The sequence below is a fragment of the Protopterus annectens genome, chromosome 3.part0, assembly GCF_019279795.1.
Source record: "Protopterus annectens isolate FY-2018-M chromosome 3.part0, PAN1.0, whole genome shotgun sequence".
Classification (NCBI taxonomy): Eukaryota; Metazoa; Chordata; order Ceratodontiformes; family Protopteridae; genus Protopterus; species Protopterus annectens.
The window spans coordinates 1,114,905,829-1,114,924,890 of NC_056731.1; the positions used below are offsets into that span (position 1 = coordinate 1,114,905,829).

The following is a 19,062-nucleotide window of genomic DNA, read 5'->3' on the forward strand; positions in this document are numbered from 1 at the left end:
TGTAAGTTAACAAATCAGAACTTCCTATCTCCTTCCAATGGGAACTCACCAGAGTCATCCTCTAATCTTCAATTGGTTAATATGTAGTGATCATAAATCCACAAACATATATCATATGACTCCAAAAATCACAAAATAAACTAAATAAAATAATATAATAACATGCATTCCTAAACATTATAAAACATTACGTCAAATACCTAATTTCTTCTTGTATCTCAATGTGCACCAAAAATTAAAACCATCACTCTTATACAAAAACAAAGTACCCTTCTCTAGTGGAAAGGATTCCATTGTATGAAAACATCCAAATATCAATCTCCCCAACCTTGGAATGCTTGCAGTAATGTCATGAAAATGTGGGCTACAAAAAGTAAAGGCACGTAATGCCTTCCATAAATAGCAGTATGCAATGCCTACTTATTAAGAAATAAATGAATAAATAATATATTGAAAGCATCATAAACAATCATATCAAAGCAAAATGCATTAATTGTAGGGCCGTTTCCAGCCATACTAAGTTACCACCAATCAATATCGGCCCAAGAGAATGATGGAAACACTTTACCTATGGATAAAAAAAAAACAGCTTGAGAGAGATGATCTGACTCCGTTCACTTGTTGGTCTATCTGACTGACACTGTGTGCTGCTGCCTGGGCTTTAAATCCAGGCAATACCAGGAAGTTCTACAAATGAACGTAGAAAAAGATAAACAGAGTGCAGACACACCCTTGCTAAATTCCAACAGGTTGGAGTCTGCCTCACAAAGCAGTCATCATTGCACATGCCCTGCACATGATGGCACCAACAACAATTTCATCAAAAAATTTTGAAAAAACAACCAGAAAATTCAGGAATTGAAGGGGCCACTTAGAAATTCATGGAACCCCATTATTTTGCTCTCAAAACTGGTAAATACAGAGGAGTTTGGTATGGTTGAGAGGTATGCATATCAGGACCCTCAGTGATTCATGAACAGACAAGTGCAATAGAGTAGTAGCATACACTGCGGTGTACTTACAGGAGTCCATGTGTGCAGTAAGTATTTAAATGATGTGTTTCATGTGCAGAGGAAGCAACTTAACAGAGGTATAGAGATAGGGAGATAGAACTGTGTGCTCGTACAGCTACCATGTGAAGTGGGCACCCGGTGATATTATAAAGATGATGCATTTCTCAGCTTAACATAGATATATAAAATCATCATCTATAAAAGACAGACAACAGCAGAAACCTTAATTTACATATACATTCAAGATGCAGAACTGGACACTGGAGCTCCATGCACATCACCACTGCAGCACAACCTTACATAGTGGGTTCCTCTAAACATAGATAAGATGGAGCTTCCACCATTGGAAGGTTCCCCTCCACCTGACCAACTTATTTGCATTATATGTAAATTGCACTTGCTCTACAGTCATGGTGAAGGAGGATAACACTTTTAAGAGTCACCATCTGCAGGACTGAAGGGCAAAAAACTTCACTGTAACTTACTATCTTGCATGCAGTCTAATAGTATTGTTTTTGAATTTCAAATCTCCAGTGACTCAGTCCCCTTCAGCCTGTATGCCTACATCTTGCTTAATTTACTTGCCATAGAATTTGTAGATTTCTGGCAAACATTGTAATTTCAGTCTTCATACCCTTCAGGAAAATACATGCTAAATCAAAATCTGTAATTCTATCAACTTTCTAAGTTTATAAAAGCAATATTTAAAATCTGTCTCTGATTTTGGATCTTTGTCCCCCCAGTATTTTTGGCATTGTCCACATTTCTTGCACTACAAGATTCTGAGGTATGTATACCTATAAAATCACATTATCTCTGTTTGGTATAACTTCACACTGATTTCATAGCCGGCTTTAGGCATCAGCAAACCCTGTGATTGCTGGGGACCCCCAACCACAGCAAGTTATCTTATTTTTATATTTTGTTACATTTGTCAAACCAATAAAAGTCAGTACAGCAATATTGTGTACTTAATAAACCAGGTGAGTAGTAATAACTCCTATTTACATCTCTTTCACAATTCAGAGATATCTCTGGTTATAGTAACAGTGGTTTGCCAAGTAACAGGCTTCATAATTTCACTAAATATTTTACAACTGACATAGTACCCTTGACTTAGTTAAATAATGCTGCTGGGTATTCCCTCCTCTAAAATTAAAATCATAGCCAGCTTTAGGCACCTGCAGTACCAATGGTTGCAGGGAGGCCCTTAATCATTATTGACTGTGTAGGGGCCCCACAAAAGCTGCTACTTGCTAGGGGGAAATAAGGAGGGGGAAAAAGACTATTAATTTTCCGATCGCATGCTTTATCCTAAACAGAGTTGTGATATGACCCTGTTAAGATAAGCTGATAACCAGAGAATGAACATAAGCAGGATAAGTGCTGGAGGTCAGCAGCTCAGAGTGACTTCATCCCAATCTAATACAAGAGGGATGCAGAGGCAGTGACTGTCATTTTTTTTGGAGGGCAGGCAGTATCCTTAGATAGGATTTGTGTATTCTCACAGTTATCCTGCTTGCTTATTATGAGCTGCTATTTTATCAGCCTTGAACATTAAGTCTTGGATGCAACTTATGTCTTCCTTAAAAGGAAAAAGTGAGACTGAAAATTTTCTCTTTCTCATGATTTTTGTTCAGGTTGCCATTGGATTAAAATGCTCTAAAATGCACCTCAGAGCACCAAAAACCCTGTAGCTTCAGGGGGCCTGGCTTAACTGAGTTACTTCCTAAATGGTTTATGCTGTCCTGTCTTGGCCAGGTAAGGTGTGTTGAAAGGATGCATTTCTTTCTTTATTCATAATTTCGCTTGAAGCCATCACTGGATAAAAAGGGTGTGCAAAAATAAAAAAAAACTTAATATGCACATCAGAGCATATAGAAAGTTATGGCTTTTAAAAATACTGAAGAGTAAAACACAATGTCAAAAAAAGAATAATGTGCATGATGTGGGGAACCTGGGATGGGTGCGTATGTTGGAGGAGGGACTGAAGGGACCACTGGAGGATGTGTGTGTAATGTATCATTGTTGTAAATAAATGCGAGTCACTGTGAGTGTCCCTCAGTGAGTTGGGCCTCCTGTCACAACATACGAGCAGTGTAACTCCAGCTCAGTCTGTGTGTACTACTCCTAAAACTCTGCAGCATGAACTAAAAGATTGCTTAGGAGGGGTAGCAGTAACAGGGTGATAACATAGACTGGAGATATGCAGGGGCCCCCAAATTGACCCTTACTTGGGTCCCCAAAATTTTAACACCAGCCCTGATTAGCCTACCTAGGCTCTTCTTAGTTTATTCATGTAGTCTCTATAATTTTCCCTAGTCATCAGGATAACACATTGCCACATTAGCAGCAGTAAGGGACAGAAATATACTTGAGCAGTTTGCCAGTTGTGTTATGCTAAATGACAGACGCTGCCCATCACTTGAAAGATCAACTAGTTAAACTACAGCAAACCCTTATGCTCATTGTTTTAAGAACTTCCTAGAAGCTTATTCTGTCCCATTTGTGCATATGCCCACACTTTGCTAATTTTTGAGAACTACTATCTCTTTCAGAGATGTAAAAAATGTCTTCATTTTTGGCAAGGTATACCCTACATATTTTATTAAAGTATTATATATAATAACTGAAATCACTACATATAGTGACATTCCCTGAATTACCTCTTTTAAACACCTGCAGTATGCCTGTAGCCCATCCAATGGACATTGTAGAACTTCACAACTTCTCCATTTGTCTAGATGTAGGACATCTCTCTGTACTGGGACACAATAAGAAACAGACAAAATAGTCCCAAAATAAGGGCACAAGCAGATAACAAATAAATTCACGGCCACTGCACAACGAAGGTTGAAAACTCCAGCACTGTCCAAGATAAAACAATCCAAAGGCAGGACACCAGAATAATCCACAGCCACACAAATTTATTACAGACTTAGCGCTTTCACCTTAGAAGGCATCATCAGAGTCAAAAAACTGTTACAACAACCCTCATTTAAATACTAAAGTCTGTGAACAATTAAAACCATAAACCAATTACTTAATTAATTAAACCATCACATTTAAAAACATTTAAACATACACACATCCACCCTAAGGGCCTTTGCACAAGAATTAAATAACACTTTAAATACAAATAATATTAATATAATAGATACAAAACATATCCTACCAAACTATATCAGACAATGCATGTATTAATCAAACTCATCATGTTCTTATATATGTTTCAACAAATATAATAATAATTCTACAGTGCCAAATTTTTAGTCCAAAATTGTAACCAAAAACTTGTTTTTTATGTATATATGATTTTGTAAATAACTGTACTTATTAATTAAATTTTCAATTAATAATTGCAACATTAAATGCTCATATTAAAAAAAGAATGAAAAATAACTCATTCTAAAGTGCTGAATAACAGTACCAATGCAAAAGCTATTATTCAAAAATAAATAAATAAAATATTCATGTTTTCATGTTTATAGTTCAATTAAATGTAAATAGATCCACTCCTACAAAACCTGGGATCTGTGCACCAAGAGTGGTTTAATGGAAATGTAATCATTAAGCCCAGGGTAGGACATGGCATTTAACCTAAGCTGCCATTCCATCTCCTTTAGCGCTACCTTGTTCTTAATGTCACCACCACTATCTAAAAACACCCTATCAATGACAAAGAACATAAATTTCTTGAAATTGTTACATTTGATACTGTGAAGGTACAAAGCATTATGGGAATCCTTATTTTTAATGGATCTAAGATGTTCAGGAATCCTATCTCTTAGTCTGCGGGTAGTCATCCCGACATAAAATGCCTCACAGGATGAACAGTTGGCCGCATATACTAGGTTTCTAGAATTGCAGTTGCAAATTCCTGGACAATCCAAGGTGTATTTGTATCCTGAAACAACTACATATGGGCCATCTACTATATACCTACAGCACCTACAACATCCACATTTACCCATCCTCGACCTACAGTATTGTTTATTCCTTTCAAACTATCACAGGCTGGTTGCCCACCCTTCAAATCATTATTCAAGCAATGGTCCACATTTCAATACTGCACATAATTCCTTAGATTTTTCATTGTACTTCATGATGAAACATGGACCTTATCATTGTTGTCATTATTATTGTTGTTCCATGTCACATCCAAAGGTTTAAGGATCCCATCTCAACTACACCATCATCCCTCAAGATGGGAGCATAAGTACTTTTTTGAACCTAGAGTCATTACCCTTTCATACTGATGAAAGGGGATAGAAGGGTGGCCAAAATGCAGTAACGGTTGGAGTAGTTGTCCTTCCTGTAAATTGTACTAGACAGCACTTTACCTATCTTTGAAATGTTAATGTCTAAATAATTAATACTCTCTGCTCCCCAAGAGAAAGTAAACTTAAAATAGCTGAAATTTCCATATGATCAAAAGATCATCCAAAATCTGTTATACAATATTATATTGTTCCTGTATTCTGATGAAAACACATACTTTTCCCTGCCAGTAACACCATTGGCAGCATTTAGACATTGTTTGTAGATTTCACCTTCAAATTTGATGAAATTGTTATTTAAAACACATTCCATCAAATCACAATATAAATTTACTCTAGATTTGTCAATGTCATTGCTGGAGTTAAGGCTTGCAGCAAACATGTCCAGGCCTTCATTATGAGGTATAACCGAAAAAGATTAATAACATCTATTGTCAAAAACTATAATCGTGTCTCTAATCTCTAAGCAATGCCAAGAATCCCTTAGAATATGGGACACTTCACTTAGAACTATCTTGGTCCTAAATTCTAAATCCTGCAAAGGATACTGTGTTACCTTGGGTATCCCAAAGCACCACTGGATTTTTAACCAACAAATAATCATACTTTCAGCAAAATATCAATTTTAGTGTATGCACGGTTTACTTCATTGATGGAAGCCAAAGAATACATACTTTGATCACCCAGAACTCTAGTCATACAAGTGAAATAATCGATCTTGTTCATAGCACATTGTTTGAGTTAATAAATTCATTGAGCAATCTTTCACCCCTGGATACATTATCCGGAATAGTGACACTACAGATGGTGTGGATGGAGAGAGCCCTATTAATGTAGGTCATGAATTGTCTTTAACTAACAATGTATTACTAATGAATGAAGAAATGAGTAACGGTGCCTATGATCTTGGGAATGGTGTTGACAACAATGTTTTGAGTGCTGATGTTATGTTGTCACATAACAGCATAGACGCTGTGGTTGATGAAGGTTTAAAGTGCATTGTAACAAAGCAAAAAGGTTTTACCATTTACAACTATACTGAAGTTGAGATAGGGGTTACACACTTCGAGTTATTTACGAAGGGTTTGAGCTTTGTTCCTAGTTTCAAGCTAGACATAGTACATATTTTATCAAGTTTGAAATTGTTTGTGAGGAGGTTGAACCTTCAGAAGTATTTTTATGATAATCAGAATTTTGATATGGGTGTAAACAACAACCCAGGTTCTTCATTAACAAGAAAAAGTACATTTAACCCACCCACTTGTCCGGAATTTGTGTTCTTTGAAAATTTGTTAGAGTTCGAGTTTAGGAGAATTTGTGCATTGCCCAGTACAGTTATGGATAATGTATCCAGGGGTGAAAGATTATTGCTCAATGAATTTATTAACTCAAACAATGTGAGGTGCATGAAGCCGGACAAGGGGGGTGGGATGGTACTTATGAACAAGATCGATTATTTCACTTGTATGACTAGAGTTCTGGGTGATCAAAGTACGTATTCTTTGGCTTCCATCAATGAAGTAAACCGTGCATACACTAAAATTGATATGTTTTTGCACGATGCACTTTTTCAGGCTATGATCAGTGAAAGGGAGTATGATTATTTGTTGGTTAAAAATCCAGTGGTGCCGTGTATTTTTGGGATACCCAAGGTACACAAGGGTATCCAGGATTTAGAATTTAGACCAATTGTTGCTGCAAGGGGTTCAAAGACTGAGCCCCTTGCGGCATTTGTTGACCATGGGACCAAGATAGTTCAGAGTGAAGTGTCCCATATTCTAAGGGATTCTTGGCATTGCTTAGAGAGATTAAGAGACATCAAGAGTATAACGGATGATTATAGTTTTTTGACAATAGATGTTATTAATCTTTTTTCAGTTATACCTCATAATGAAGGCCTGGACATGTTTGCTGCAAGCCTTAACTCCAGCAATGCCATTGACAAATCTAGAGTAAATTTATATTGTGATTTGATGGAATGTGTTTTAAATAACAATTTCATCAAATTTGAAGGTGAAATCTACTAACAATGTTCAGGTGTGGCCATGGGAGCTAAATGCGCCCCGGTGTATGCCAATTTGGTGTTACTGGCTTGGGAAAGGGCGTATGTGTTTTCATCAGAATACAGGAACAATATAATATTGTATAACAGATTTTTGGATGATCTTTTGATCATATGGAAAGGGGGTGAAGCACTTGCCAAGGAATTTGTTGAGTACCTAAACGGCACCACTAGCTATTTTAAGTTTACTTTCTCTTGGGGAGCAGAGAGTATTAATTATTTAGACATTAACATTTCAAAGATAGGTAAAGTGCTGTCTAGTACAATTTACAGGAAGGACAACTACTCCAACTCGTTACTGCATTTTACCAGTTGCCACCCCTTTCATCAACGGAAAGGGGTAATGAAAGGGCAGATGGTACGTATCTCTAGGTTAGTGAGTGACGATGTGACATTCAGATTGGAAATTTACAAATTAATTGGAATGTTATTGGAGCGAGGTTATCCGATTAGTTTATTGCGAAGTGTGAAGAAAGAAATTTACAAAAAAGACGTAGTACTTATGCTCCCATCTTGAGGGATGATGGTGTAGTTGAAATGGGATCCTTAAACGTTTTGGATGTGACATGTGGGAACAACAATAATAATAATGACAACAATGATAAGGGTCCATGTTTCATCATGAAGTACAATGACAAATCTAAGGAATTATGTGCAGTATTGAGAAATGTGTGGGACCATTGCTTGAATAATGATTTGAAGAAGGTGGTGGGCAACGAGCCTGTGATAGTTTACAGTAGGGGCAAGAACTTAAAAGATATGCTTGAAAGGAATAAACAATACTGTAGGTCGAGGATGGGTAAATGTGGATGTTGTAGGTGCTGTAGGTATATAGCGGATGGCCCATATGTAGTTGTTTCAGGTTGTACACCTTGGCTTGTCCGGGAATTTGCAACTGCAATTCTAGAAACCTAGTATATGTGGCCAACTGTTCATCCTGTGAGGCATTTTATGTTGGGATGACTACCCGCAGACTAAGAGATAGGATTCCTGAACATCTTAGATCCATTAAAAATAAGGATTCCCATAATGCTTTGTACCTTCACAGTATCAAATGTAACAATTTCAAGAAATTTATGTTCTTTGTCATTGATAGGGTGTTTTTAGATAGTGGTGGTGACATTAAGAACAAGGTAGCGCTAAAGGAGATGGAATGGCAGCTTAGGTTAAATGCCATGTCCCACCCTGGGCTTAATGATTACATTTCCATTAAACCACTCTTGGTGCACAGATCCCAGGTTTTGTAGGAGTGGATCTATTTACATTTAATTGAACTATAAACATGAAAACATGAATATTATTTTATTTATTTATATTTTTGAATAATAGCTTTTGCATTGGTACTGTTATTCAGCACTTTAGAATGAGTTATTTTTCATTCTTTTTTAATATGAGCATTTAATGTTGCAATTATTCATTGAAAATTTAATTAATAAGTACAGTTATTTACAAAATCATATATACATAAAAAACAAGTTTTTGGTTACAATTTTGGACTAAAAAATTGGCACTGTAGAATTATTATTATATTTGTTGAAACATATATAAGAACATGATGAGTTTGATTAATACATGCATTGTCTGATATATTTTGGTAGGATATGTTTTGTATCTATTATATTAATATTATTTGTATTTAAAGTGTTATTTAATTCTTGTGCAAAGGCCCTTAGGGTGGATGTGTGTATGTTTAAATGTTTTTAAATGTGATGGTTTAATTAATTAAGTAATTGGTTTATGGTTTTAATTGTTCACAGACTTTAGTATTTAAATGAGGGCTGTTGTAACAGTTTTTTGACTCTGATGATGCCTTGTAAGGTGAAAGCGCTAAGTCTGTAATAAATTCGTGTGGCTGTGGATTATTCTGGTGTCCTGCCTTTGGATTGTTTTATCTTGGACAGTGCTGGAGTTTTCAACCTTCGTTGTGCAGTGGCCGTGAATTTATTTGACATCTCTCTGTACTACTGGTGGCTTCAGTTTGAGCGGGAGCTCATGCTTAAAGGGCAGCCGGGGAGGAAAGAATGAACAACCAATGTCTGCTCAACTTCAATAAGGGAAAGTTCAGATCTGCTGAGTCTGGGAGAATCTCATCTTTTTGTTGACTCCTAGCAGTAGCTGGGAGTTGCAACACAAGTTGTGTGCTCTTAGAATAGTACATGACCAGACGTCTGAGGTCAGGCACCCGGACTATCAGTGAACATAGAATCCAGCACACTGAAGTCATAGACACATATGCTGAGTTTTAAAAGAAGTTACAAACAAGATCTCCAAATAAGTATAGTCTGATGGCTTAGTAAGGAAGGCATAGTCTGTGATATAAGCCATTTGCAGAGGTTTGTTCTGCTCACCAGTCTAGATAAATTTGGTTTGAGTAGTGACTATGGAAGCTGTAAGCCTGTAGTAAGTATCACGCTATGGAATGCTCTCTAGTAAACCCTAATCTAATGTTCTGATATCTTCTTCTTCTTCTTCTTCTTTCGGCTTTTCCCAGTTAGGAGTCACCACAGTGGATCACCTGTCCACTCATGATTGGCAGTGGAGTTTTACAGTGCCGAGTTGCCAGCCCGGCGTCCAACCTTCCACAGAAGGCACACACATGCACACACTCACACCTAGGGCCAATTTAGAGTGTCCAATCCACCTACAGCATGTCTTTGGGATGTGGGAGGAAACCAGAGCACCCAGAGGAAACCCACGCGACCACAGGGAGGACATGCAGACTACACACAGAAGGCACCCCAGCCGAGGATCGAACTGGAGAACCTCTTGCTGTGAGGCAGCAACACTAACCGCTGCACCACCGCGGCCACCCAATGTTCTGATAACATCATCTGTATAAATTAAGATGTTGTGGACAGTGACTATAGTCCATTTTCTTACAGGCAGGTATCCACTTAGTAAATATCCTTCTATTCTACAAGGTAATGTCATGTGGCTCAGGGGATACTGCATGTAGTTCTGGTATATGAAAAAGAAGAATGTGTTAACTTGTGGAGCAGAAAGTGACAGAAAGTTAAAGTGCAAGAACTGTAGAGAAGAAATTAATGCATTCAGTGTGTACATGTACACGTTACAGAAGACAAGAGGGAGTCACGCATGACTGAACTTTTATTGCCTGAAAAGTCAAAAGAAGGGCAGTTTTATAGGAGCCTAGAAAATTAAGAGGAAGTCAGGAGACAACATGCCATAGACTGAAGCTGGAAGAATGCACGAGACATAAAACAGTAAGTGCCAAAAGATATGATAGACTCATGTCTGACCAAATAGGGGCATGGCATCTCAATATTAACATAAATGGCTGGGCATATAAAACAGGGTTGAAGTGGAAAGGTGGAAGAAATGTGTTTATATAGGGTATTATCTTTTGTTGCTGTAGCATGTCTTTGGTGTTGGAAATTAGTTCAAAAGTGTAGGGACACATTTTTCAGTTATCTGGCATTCCATAGCTGGCTGTCAATGTGTCAGAATATCTGCCAGTTCAGCATTGACAGATGCAAATGCATTAGACAAATATAGTCACTTTGCATACCATGTACATTAAGCATAAAAAGTATTGTTTGTATTAGTATGGTATGTGACATTGTCAGCCATACAAATCCTCTCAAACTGATTTCTGATACTACTTTCTGAAAGCTACAATGACAATTGATGACAACTGTAATTACATTTTTTTTATGAATAATCTTATCAAATATGGGTGATAAAATGCAGCACCGATTAGTCAAAACACCTCCACAATATACAAAGGCGGCCAAAGACAACCATCTGAAAAAAATATGTAGTAGTTGTTGTGAGTGTTCAAATGAGTTTAGAATTAGGTTTTCTAATACAGAATTTGAATGACATGATTGAAGTAGTTGATTCAGCAGAGTTTAATATCTACCAAGCCTTTTAGGCACTTTTTGTACAATATTAATGGACTACTGAGAATTCCGTTTGGGCTTAGTATATGATAATAAAAAATATTACATGCATTTTAAAGAAATGTAGTATTTCAATAAAGAGTTAAAGAAAGAAAACACTATAACACTTTTTGTAAAGATGACAGCTGTTGTTGTTGTATCTTTCGGCTTTTCCCGGTTAGGTGTCGCCACAGCGGAACTCCGGTCTGCTAATGATTGGCAGTAGACTTTTACATGCCGAGTTGCCAGCTCTGATGCACAACCTTCAACGAAGGTATGCCCATTCACGCATGTCTACATACAGAAGACGCTTTAGCTGAGAATCGAACAGGACAGCGTCTTACTGTGAGGCGACAACGCTTCTATGCAGCAGACAAATTCCAGTGCATATATAATATTCTCACTGCTACTGCGACCAGTACATCAAATCCCCTGACTAACAATACTAGCATTACAAAAAAGAAGTTCTAAAAAACACATGCATTAACATCAACAGCATTCATTGTCTAAACTCTGGATTTCCACTGAAAACCCACTAATTCTTGTACTCATTAAAATCTGGCTTAAAGCCAACAACAATGCTTTAATGTTTTATTAAACTTGGTTGTCCATTATTTTGAGAGTGCATTTATTATGTTTATTATTATCATTGTTATTATTATTATTATTATTATGGTATTTTGATAACTTGTTCCTGTATTACTTTTCTTGATGCTTTTTTTTTATCAAAAAGAAGTATTCATTAGTCATTCATAATTTCCCCAGTTTTCAGAATAATAATGACAGAGCTCCTAACTGTATAATGGCTAACCTCATCAAAGGAAATCATACATTCTTAATTGATTTTGTAATATGAATCCCCCCACTCTCCTCAGAGAACATCATAAAAGATGTCCTGTGTAACGTTTTCCCAAAGGCTTCCCTAGCAATACTATTATGCTAGATGAGTTAAAAGACGTATAGAATCTACTCAACTCAACAAATAGAGTTCTGTCACTAAATAACCCTGAGCATCTAGTAATCAATCCTACCAGACCAAACCAGCTTTCAGGAAACCATACAACTCTAGATCCAATTATTACAAATAGTGGATACTGCTGCTCCAGCATCTATATTCTTCCTGTCTCACTAAGTAATCACTGGCCTGTTCTCTCTCCTTTGGTCTTTTAAAAAAAATATCCCCCAGAAATTAAATAGGTCAACCATTCCCAAGCTACAAGCTTCTTATCCTAGAACAAGTTTTGCAAAGCATTGCTTGGTCCCCTTTATATCTCGTAAAAAGCCCAACAAATGCAATTTCTTACATTACCAAAACCCTCACCTTCATGTAAGACTCAGTCTTCCCCTGCTCACAGAGGAAACTGAGGGGTCAAAAATGCCATTGGCTCACTATCGATATTAAAAGCCTCATGAAACAGTTGAATAAGGCATGGTCAGCCGGGAATCAAAACCCAAATACTTCTAACCTCCACTAAATGTATTTAACCCTATGAAAACAAACTAGAAAAGCTACTAATTTCACTAAATCCTTACACTTAAGAAATAAGCAAACTGCTACTTCTAGTAATACAAAACAATTTTGGAAAGTAATAAAGAAATTAACATGAAAAATCACAAAATGTAAATATTCTCCCCAACTTTAAAATATGCAAACAAGCCTTTCCTACCATCAGAGCACACAAAATTCATCATTTACAGTACACAAGAAATTATTAATTCTTTTCATCTCTCTATCTCATCTCAACATAACCCTCCAAGGGGTCTATATTATAATCTCGAAGTTACGGAACATCGAATATAATATGGTCAACACCATATTATCGAAGTTCGGTAACTTCGAAAATAAAAAAAAAATGTAAACATCAAATACTTACCCTAACAGGTTTAAGCAGGGGGGCAAGTCCCCCTATAACCCCCACATTTCCCTTTCCTACACTGTAGCGTGATCTTAGAGTTGGTATATTTAAGTAGCGGGGGGTGTGGAGGGTGCGGGGGGGCTTGCCCCCCTGCCTACACTCATTTTTTTTTGTTCTACAAATATTTTTATTGTGTTTTGATTGTTTAATAGTTTGATGCATAAAGTTCAATGTTTATGCATTCGAACTATTAAACATTCGAGATTATAATACAGACCCCCCTCCAAGCTTCATACATCTAGCATGATACCCATTAGCTGAATATACCGCAACATTATATAAGATAAACTTACCAACCATTAACCTATATACATAATCTCACCCCTACAAGAGGAATATTGCTTCCAGCCTTAAAACACTCCATAGAAAATCCCCTGGATAAAATACCCTCGCTCAAAACTATCAATGACTTTAGAAGTATCTCTACCCACTTGCTAAAATATTTGAAATTCCTGTACAAACAAATAATTATGCACATTAATAGCTATGGACTGCTATCAGACAAACAATGTGGTTTTAGAAATACCTTCAGTACTACTACTGCCTTACTCACTGCAACTGACTCCATTTGATTTTAACATTAATGATGTTCTGGTCACTGCTGGGATAAAGAACTGTTAATCATAATATTCTTATTATAGAAATGAACAAACTAAATTTTAGCCACAAAACTATCAAGCAGTCCTAAAGTTACCTGAAGAATAGAATATTCCACATGCACCCTAACATCTTATTGCTTTGAACCCTAAACACTGGAGTGCAAGAAGGATCAATTCTGGGTCCCATTCTGTTTACTTTATTAATTAAAGATCTTGCAGATGGCCTCCCATCCCTTGATGTCATGCTGTATGCACATATAATCCTTCTATTACATGCCAGTAAATGCCCCACTGATCTCGAAAACAAACTACAACAGATGTTTTCCAAACTAAACAACTGAGCTGATTATAATCATCTTCTAATTAAGCCCCAAAATTTAACCTTATGCTATTCACAATCCCTCAAAAGCTCTTTCGTCCATCTACCTGTTATTAATATTACTGATAACCACTCCAACATTATCCCCCTCATTTCCAAATACATATACCTAGAACTTAATATTGATCCTTCTCTATTTTTTTTCAAATAATAAAGAAAAAATAACTAGCCCAGTACTATCTCAACTTAACCTCTGCTACAGAATCTCTTATTTACTCTCTTCTTCCGCCTGCTTTTTCCTGTCCAAAATGATCTTCTCCCTACTTTGGAATATGGTCTTCTTGTGATTACTTTTTACTCAGCACAACATTCCCAAAGACTTCCAATACCAGATAATAAAATGTATAGATTTTTCCTCCTTGCCGATATCAAATCACACCATTGTAAGCTCCTACAATGTTTTAAATGTTTTCTAGTCACCAAAAAGTCAACTTATCTCCTAGGTTCTCTTATTTACAAAATAATAAACATTGGCTACATGTGACAGAAACTGCCCATCTAAGACCAGATTTACTTCAGTACCCAGGAGAAAGCTATCACATTAAGCAGACCTCCATATACAACAGCTGCTGGAGGACATGCCTTCTCCTAACTAGGTCTGGCACTATGGAACAGACTCACAATTGAATTAAGGGGCCCAGAATCTCTCAATAAGTTCAAAAGGCTTTTTTGTCAAACACTTTCACCAGTAAACTGAGTGTAAGTGCTTTAGAGACAATGTCTAACCTCATCATTTGCTGTCAAACAGCATACGACCTCCATCAAGACAGTCACCATGGAATGTTGGATACAACAGCATGCTACCTCCAGCATGACAGTTTTTTCCTGCTTGTTATCTTATTTGTTGTCCTGCTTGTTTCCTGAAATGTTGAAATTCAAACTGGACTTTATGTATATACTGTAATTATTTTAAACAACTTTGGTTTTACTGTTAACTCTAACTCAGCAATGTTTCTCTGTAATTAAGACTTTGTAACAAGCATAAAAATCTGCAACAACCATATACTTTTCCAAAACCAAATGAAAAAAAAAAAGCATTTGATTTTGCATCGTTCTTATGTAGTATATGCTTGTTGATTATTCGTGTTGTTTGCTTTTTTTTCTATACTTCCAGGTCGTAACTGTAAAGAGTCTTTGGACTAGCCGACCTACCCAGTTACCAAATAATAAATAAATAATAAATGATCTTCTATACATCCTCTGTGATACAGTCTCGTATCAGGAGTGGAAGATCTCCTGTAATTCATATGAAGGAAGGAAGTAGATTATGATAATTATCTGATTTGTGTCCTGTGCATTAACCAGTCATTGAGCATACTTTAAGATACATAGCCAGTTCTGTCTTGCAAGTGCACGTGTCTCTGTCCAACATTTGCCTAGTGGTGCATGCTACTTCAGCTAGCCAGAGGCATATGCATAATGCTTTAATCAAATGCCCTAAATGTATGCCCCTGACTCTTCTAACCTGGGAAGGAAAACTTAAAAGAAACCTGCATTGCACAGCATTGAGGATGTCCTGACAAAGACTACTGTGCAACATCACAGCATTTTATTTTCCCAGAATGTTCTAGACTTTTGTCTGCCTGTGCCCCACCCTCAATAAATAAATAAATAAATAAAACTAGAGTTTTGAAAGATTATTAGTAGAACTTAATATTTTCTTTGATCTAATAATTTCGTGTTGTGTATTGTATTAAGATTTCTTTTATTAAATATCTTCTGAAAAATTATTTTTTCTTGCAGTCATTTACCTCCTTATTTATTGAGCAAATGCAGAGTTGTAAGTGTGCAACTTATGATTGTAGTTTTCTTTTATAGATGAATGTCAAGATTATAAATTATAAATCATTTATTCTGTAAACAAGGCTTGAGGTACGCTGGCACCATGCCTGTTATGTTATCACTTCTAGCGCAGAACTTTTTTCTCTCTTTTTTTTGGCATTATAAAAAACAACATTGTGCTACAGAAATCATCTTAAAATAGCAATATGACATGTCCCACTAGCCAAGAAAGATGTGGAGGTATGCATGCTTTCCTCAGCAGGCAGCTCATGGAAGAGCCACAAAAACAGTCACCAGCCCACACAGGTTCCTGAGTTCTAAATAAATCCAAAAGCAAACAATGATAAAAACACAGAAGAAGTCAGGTATGACCAAGGTTTCCATCTTCAGTTGAAGTTTTAATGTTAAAACATAAGTTATACCAGGAAGACCTGCTTCATCAGATGGTAATAAATACAACTAAAATGTGCTTCTATTTATACAACCTCTAACAAATACAAGTAGTATTAAAACTTCAACTGAAACTGGAAACCTTGGTCGCACCTGAGTTCTTCTGTGTTTTTATCATTGTTAGCTCATAGACAAGGTCAAATGAGCTGCAGTGGGAGTTAGGAACTCCAAAGGTTGGAAAGAGAATCCACTAGCACCAGCAGACCAGCCTGCGTCCTACCTCCTGACTTCTTTCATACCAAGGGAATGAATAGGTTGATTAGATCCTCCAGCCAGGGAACATACAGGCTGTAGAATTCCCGACCAGACTAGAAGGTGCCTATCTCTAGCCCCTAGAAAAAATTTCCATGTCAATGAGGAGAAGGAAGGGGAGCCACCTGGGCAAGACCCAAGGGGTGGGAGTGGGAATCTAACAAAATGAAGATAGGATACTTGCAAAGTCAATATACTAAGTGTAAAATCATTATACTAATTAATTATTCTCATATGTATCTTATTAATCATATTAGTAAACTAGTAATTTAACACTGCAGCACAAAAAAATCATCCTTCTGCTTTAATAAACTGTGCAGAATTCTGAAGGTGATAACAGCCTTCATTCTACGGTACCCACAGAGATGACACAGAGGAAGTGTATTGCAAAATATAATATTAAAAAGTATCAAGTAGCTTACACTGTTGACTCAAAGATATTATGGTTCATTTGCTTTCTATCAGGAATGCCAGAGTGCATTATTAACTACTCATGTAAAAGTTTTATACAGCAGCTGTGAACAATGCAGCACACAAAATGTGTCCTGCATCTGTAATGATATTTGATGGGATTCCTATCATCAAAGAATGCTCTGATGTCTTTATCCAGGTAACACAAACAAAGGCTCTTTTAAATAAATGTGCTTTGCTCTCTAATTCATTTATACTTACTTTAGTTAAGATAAGTAACTAATTAAAACTGCATTTAAGTCCAATCAGTTCCATAAATCTCTGGTATGATCTTTTAAGCAAGTTCTGCATTAGACTTCTGACAAATGAAAAAACATTGTTTACTCTAATTATCTGAAAACACATGAAAGATAAAAGCATCAAACATAAAAAAACAAAATAATGCTCATCTCATTTCAGTTTCTCTCCCTTTTGTAATCCAGAATTAGAAAACTTATTTTTGTAAAGCATAATGTAACATTTGCTGTACAAAAAAGCTATATTTTATAGATGTTTGTGTACTTACTCACCTACTAAAAAGTCACAGATGGCAAGATTAAGAAAGAAGTAGTTATTATGGGTTCTCAGGCTCTTGTCTACAACAAAAGCCAAAATAACAAGTACATTTCCCAAAATGGTAACCAAGACCACCATAGCCATAAAAGCACAGAAAAAAATCTTATTTGGGAACTCTGTGGGACTCTCGTTTTCACATGTCTGACTCTCGTTTCGATGTGTCTGATTTATAATTTCAGCCATAATGAAATTAAAAGCAGATGGAAAGATTTCTTCTGTGTATGCATGCAGAGTCAAAGTTTTCCCTTCAGTGATATCTGAAAAATTGCTCCCAGTGTTTGCAAAATATAAATCCCTATCTTCAAGACATAAAAATTCCTTTTCTTTCTTGAGCAAAACAAGCAGTTTTGCAAAGCAGTTCCTACTGAGATCTCTTTCATCTGTGGTAAGTAGAAGGAAGACTTTATGACAAAGCAAAAGTAACAGTAGTAGGTCCTTACACTCAGGTTTGATACTCTGGAAGACGGTGCCACTGTAAAATGACGTGTTATGTACACAGGAGTTCCGCTGCATAGTAAAATATAGTGTTATATGCCAGTTAGTCAGCAGGGGGCACTGTTACCTGCCAATCAGAGCACATCTACGCTATCTCAAACATGAAGTACTGACGAGACAAAGTGGAAATAGCTTTTTCTTTACAGAAAGAAAAAGACTATTGCCATTTTGATTGACATAGTATCATGTCTTGTATATTACCTGATGCTTGCAAGACCAGGATAGAAGAGAATTTAGCTAACTTTGAATGAATGCAGATGATGAACCTTTTTTTTTTTCATCTTTGCTTTTACTCCAACCTATGACTACGACAGCAACACCACACTGCTGTGCATATATTGATTTAGTTTTATTCTGTTGTTCCCTTCAGGAAACTAAATCAAATAACTTACAATTTATTTACAAACAGTAAATAGTAAGTAAAAGAATTGTTTGTATTTCATCTATGCATATTTGTTTCTTGAAAGTATAGATAAGAGAAATGGGGGTTGTTCTGCAGTCTTTAGACTGTGTCTCAGATGTCTCCCTATATGACAATCAAAAATGTTGTTGGTTTCCAATATACTTGTAAATTGGATGCCTTGAAAAGCAGTATTTACAAAATATTACTATAACATACCATAATGACAGCCAAACAATGTCTGTGAAAAAGGTAAAGAGGCGTCATTAGTTGTTGTTGCAACAAAGACAGTAAGGTATATGGTCCCAGTGTAGCACTAGTGAATGTAAGGATGTACTGGGGAACCAGTATAGGTTAAAGCATCTGAATACATTCAGAAGTAGCACAGGAATGAGAAAAGGACTGGTGGATATATAGCTAGATTTTATATATGCAAATAGTTAAAATAAGAAAATATTGTGGAAAGGGGGCTGCAGCAGCTGGAAAAAGAGGAATGAGAAGGACAA

General features: G+C 36.4%; 1 protein-coding gene across 1 annotated transcript in view; it reads right to left on the reverse strand.

Moving 5' to 3' along the window:
- The window catches only part of LOC122796675 (histamine H3 receptor-like), a 332,874-nt gene extending 314,757 nt beyond the window's left edge, over positions 1 to 18,117 (reverse strand). Inside the window, exon 1 of the mRNA XM_044065350.1 lies at positions 17,616 to 18,117. Coding sequence (XP_043921285.1) covers positions 17,616 to 17,844 — 229 coding nt within the window. The 5' untranslated portion in view covers positions 17,845 to 18,117. The remainder of the gene's footprint in view (positions 1 to 17,615) is intronic.
- Positions 18,118 to 19,062: the final 945 nt, after the last annotated feature.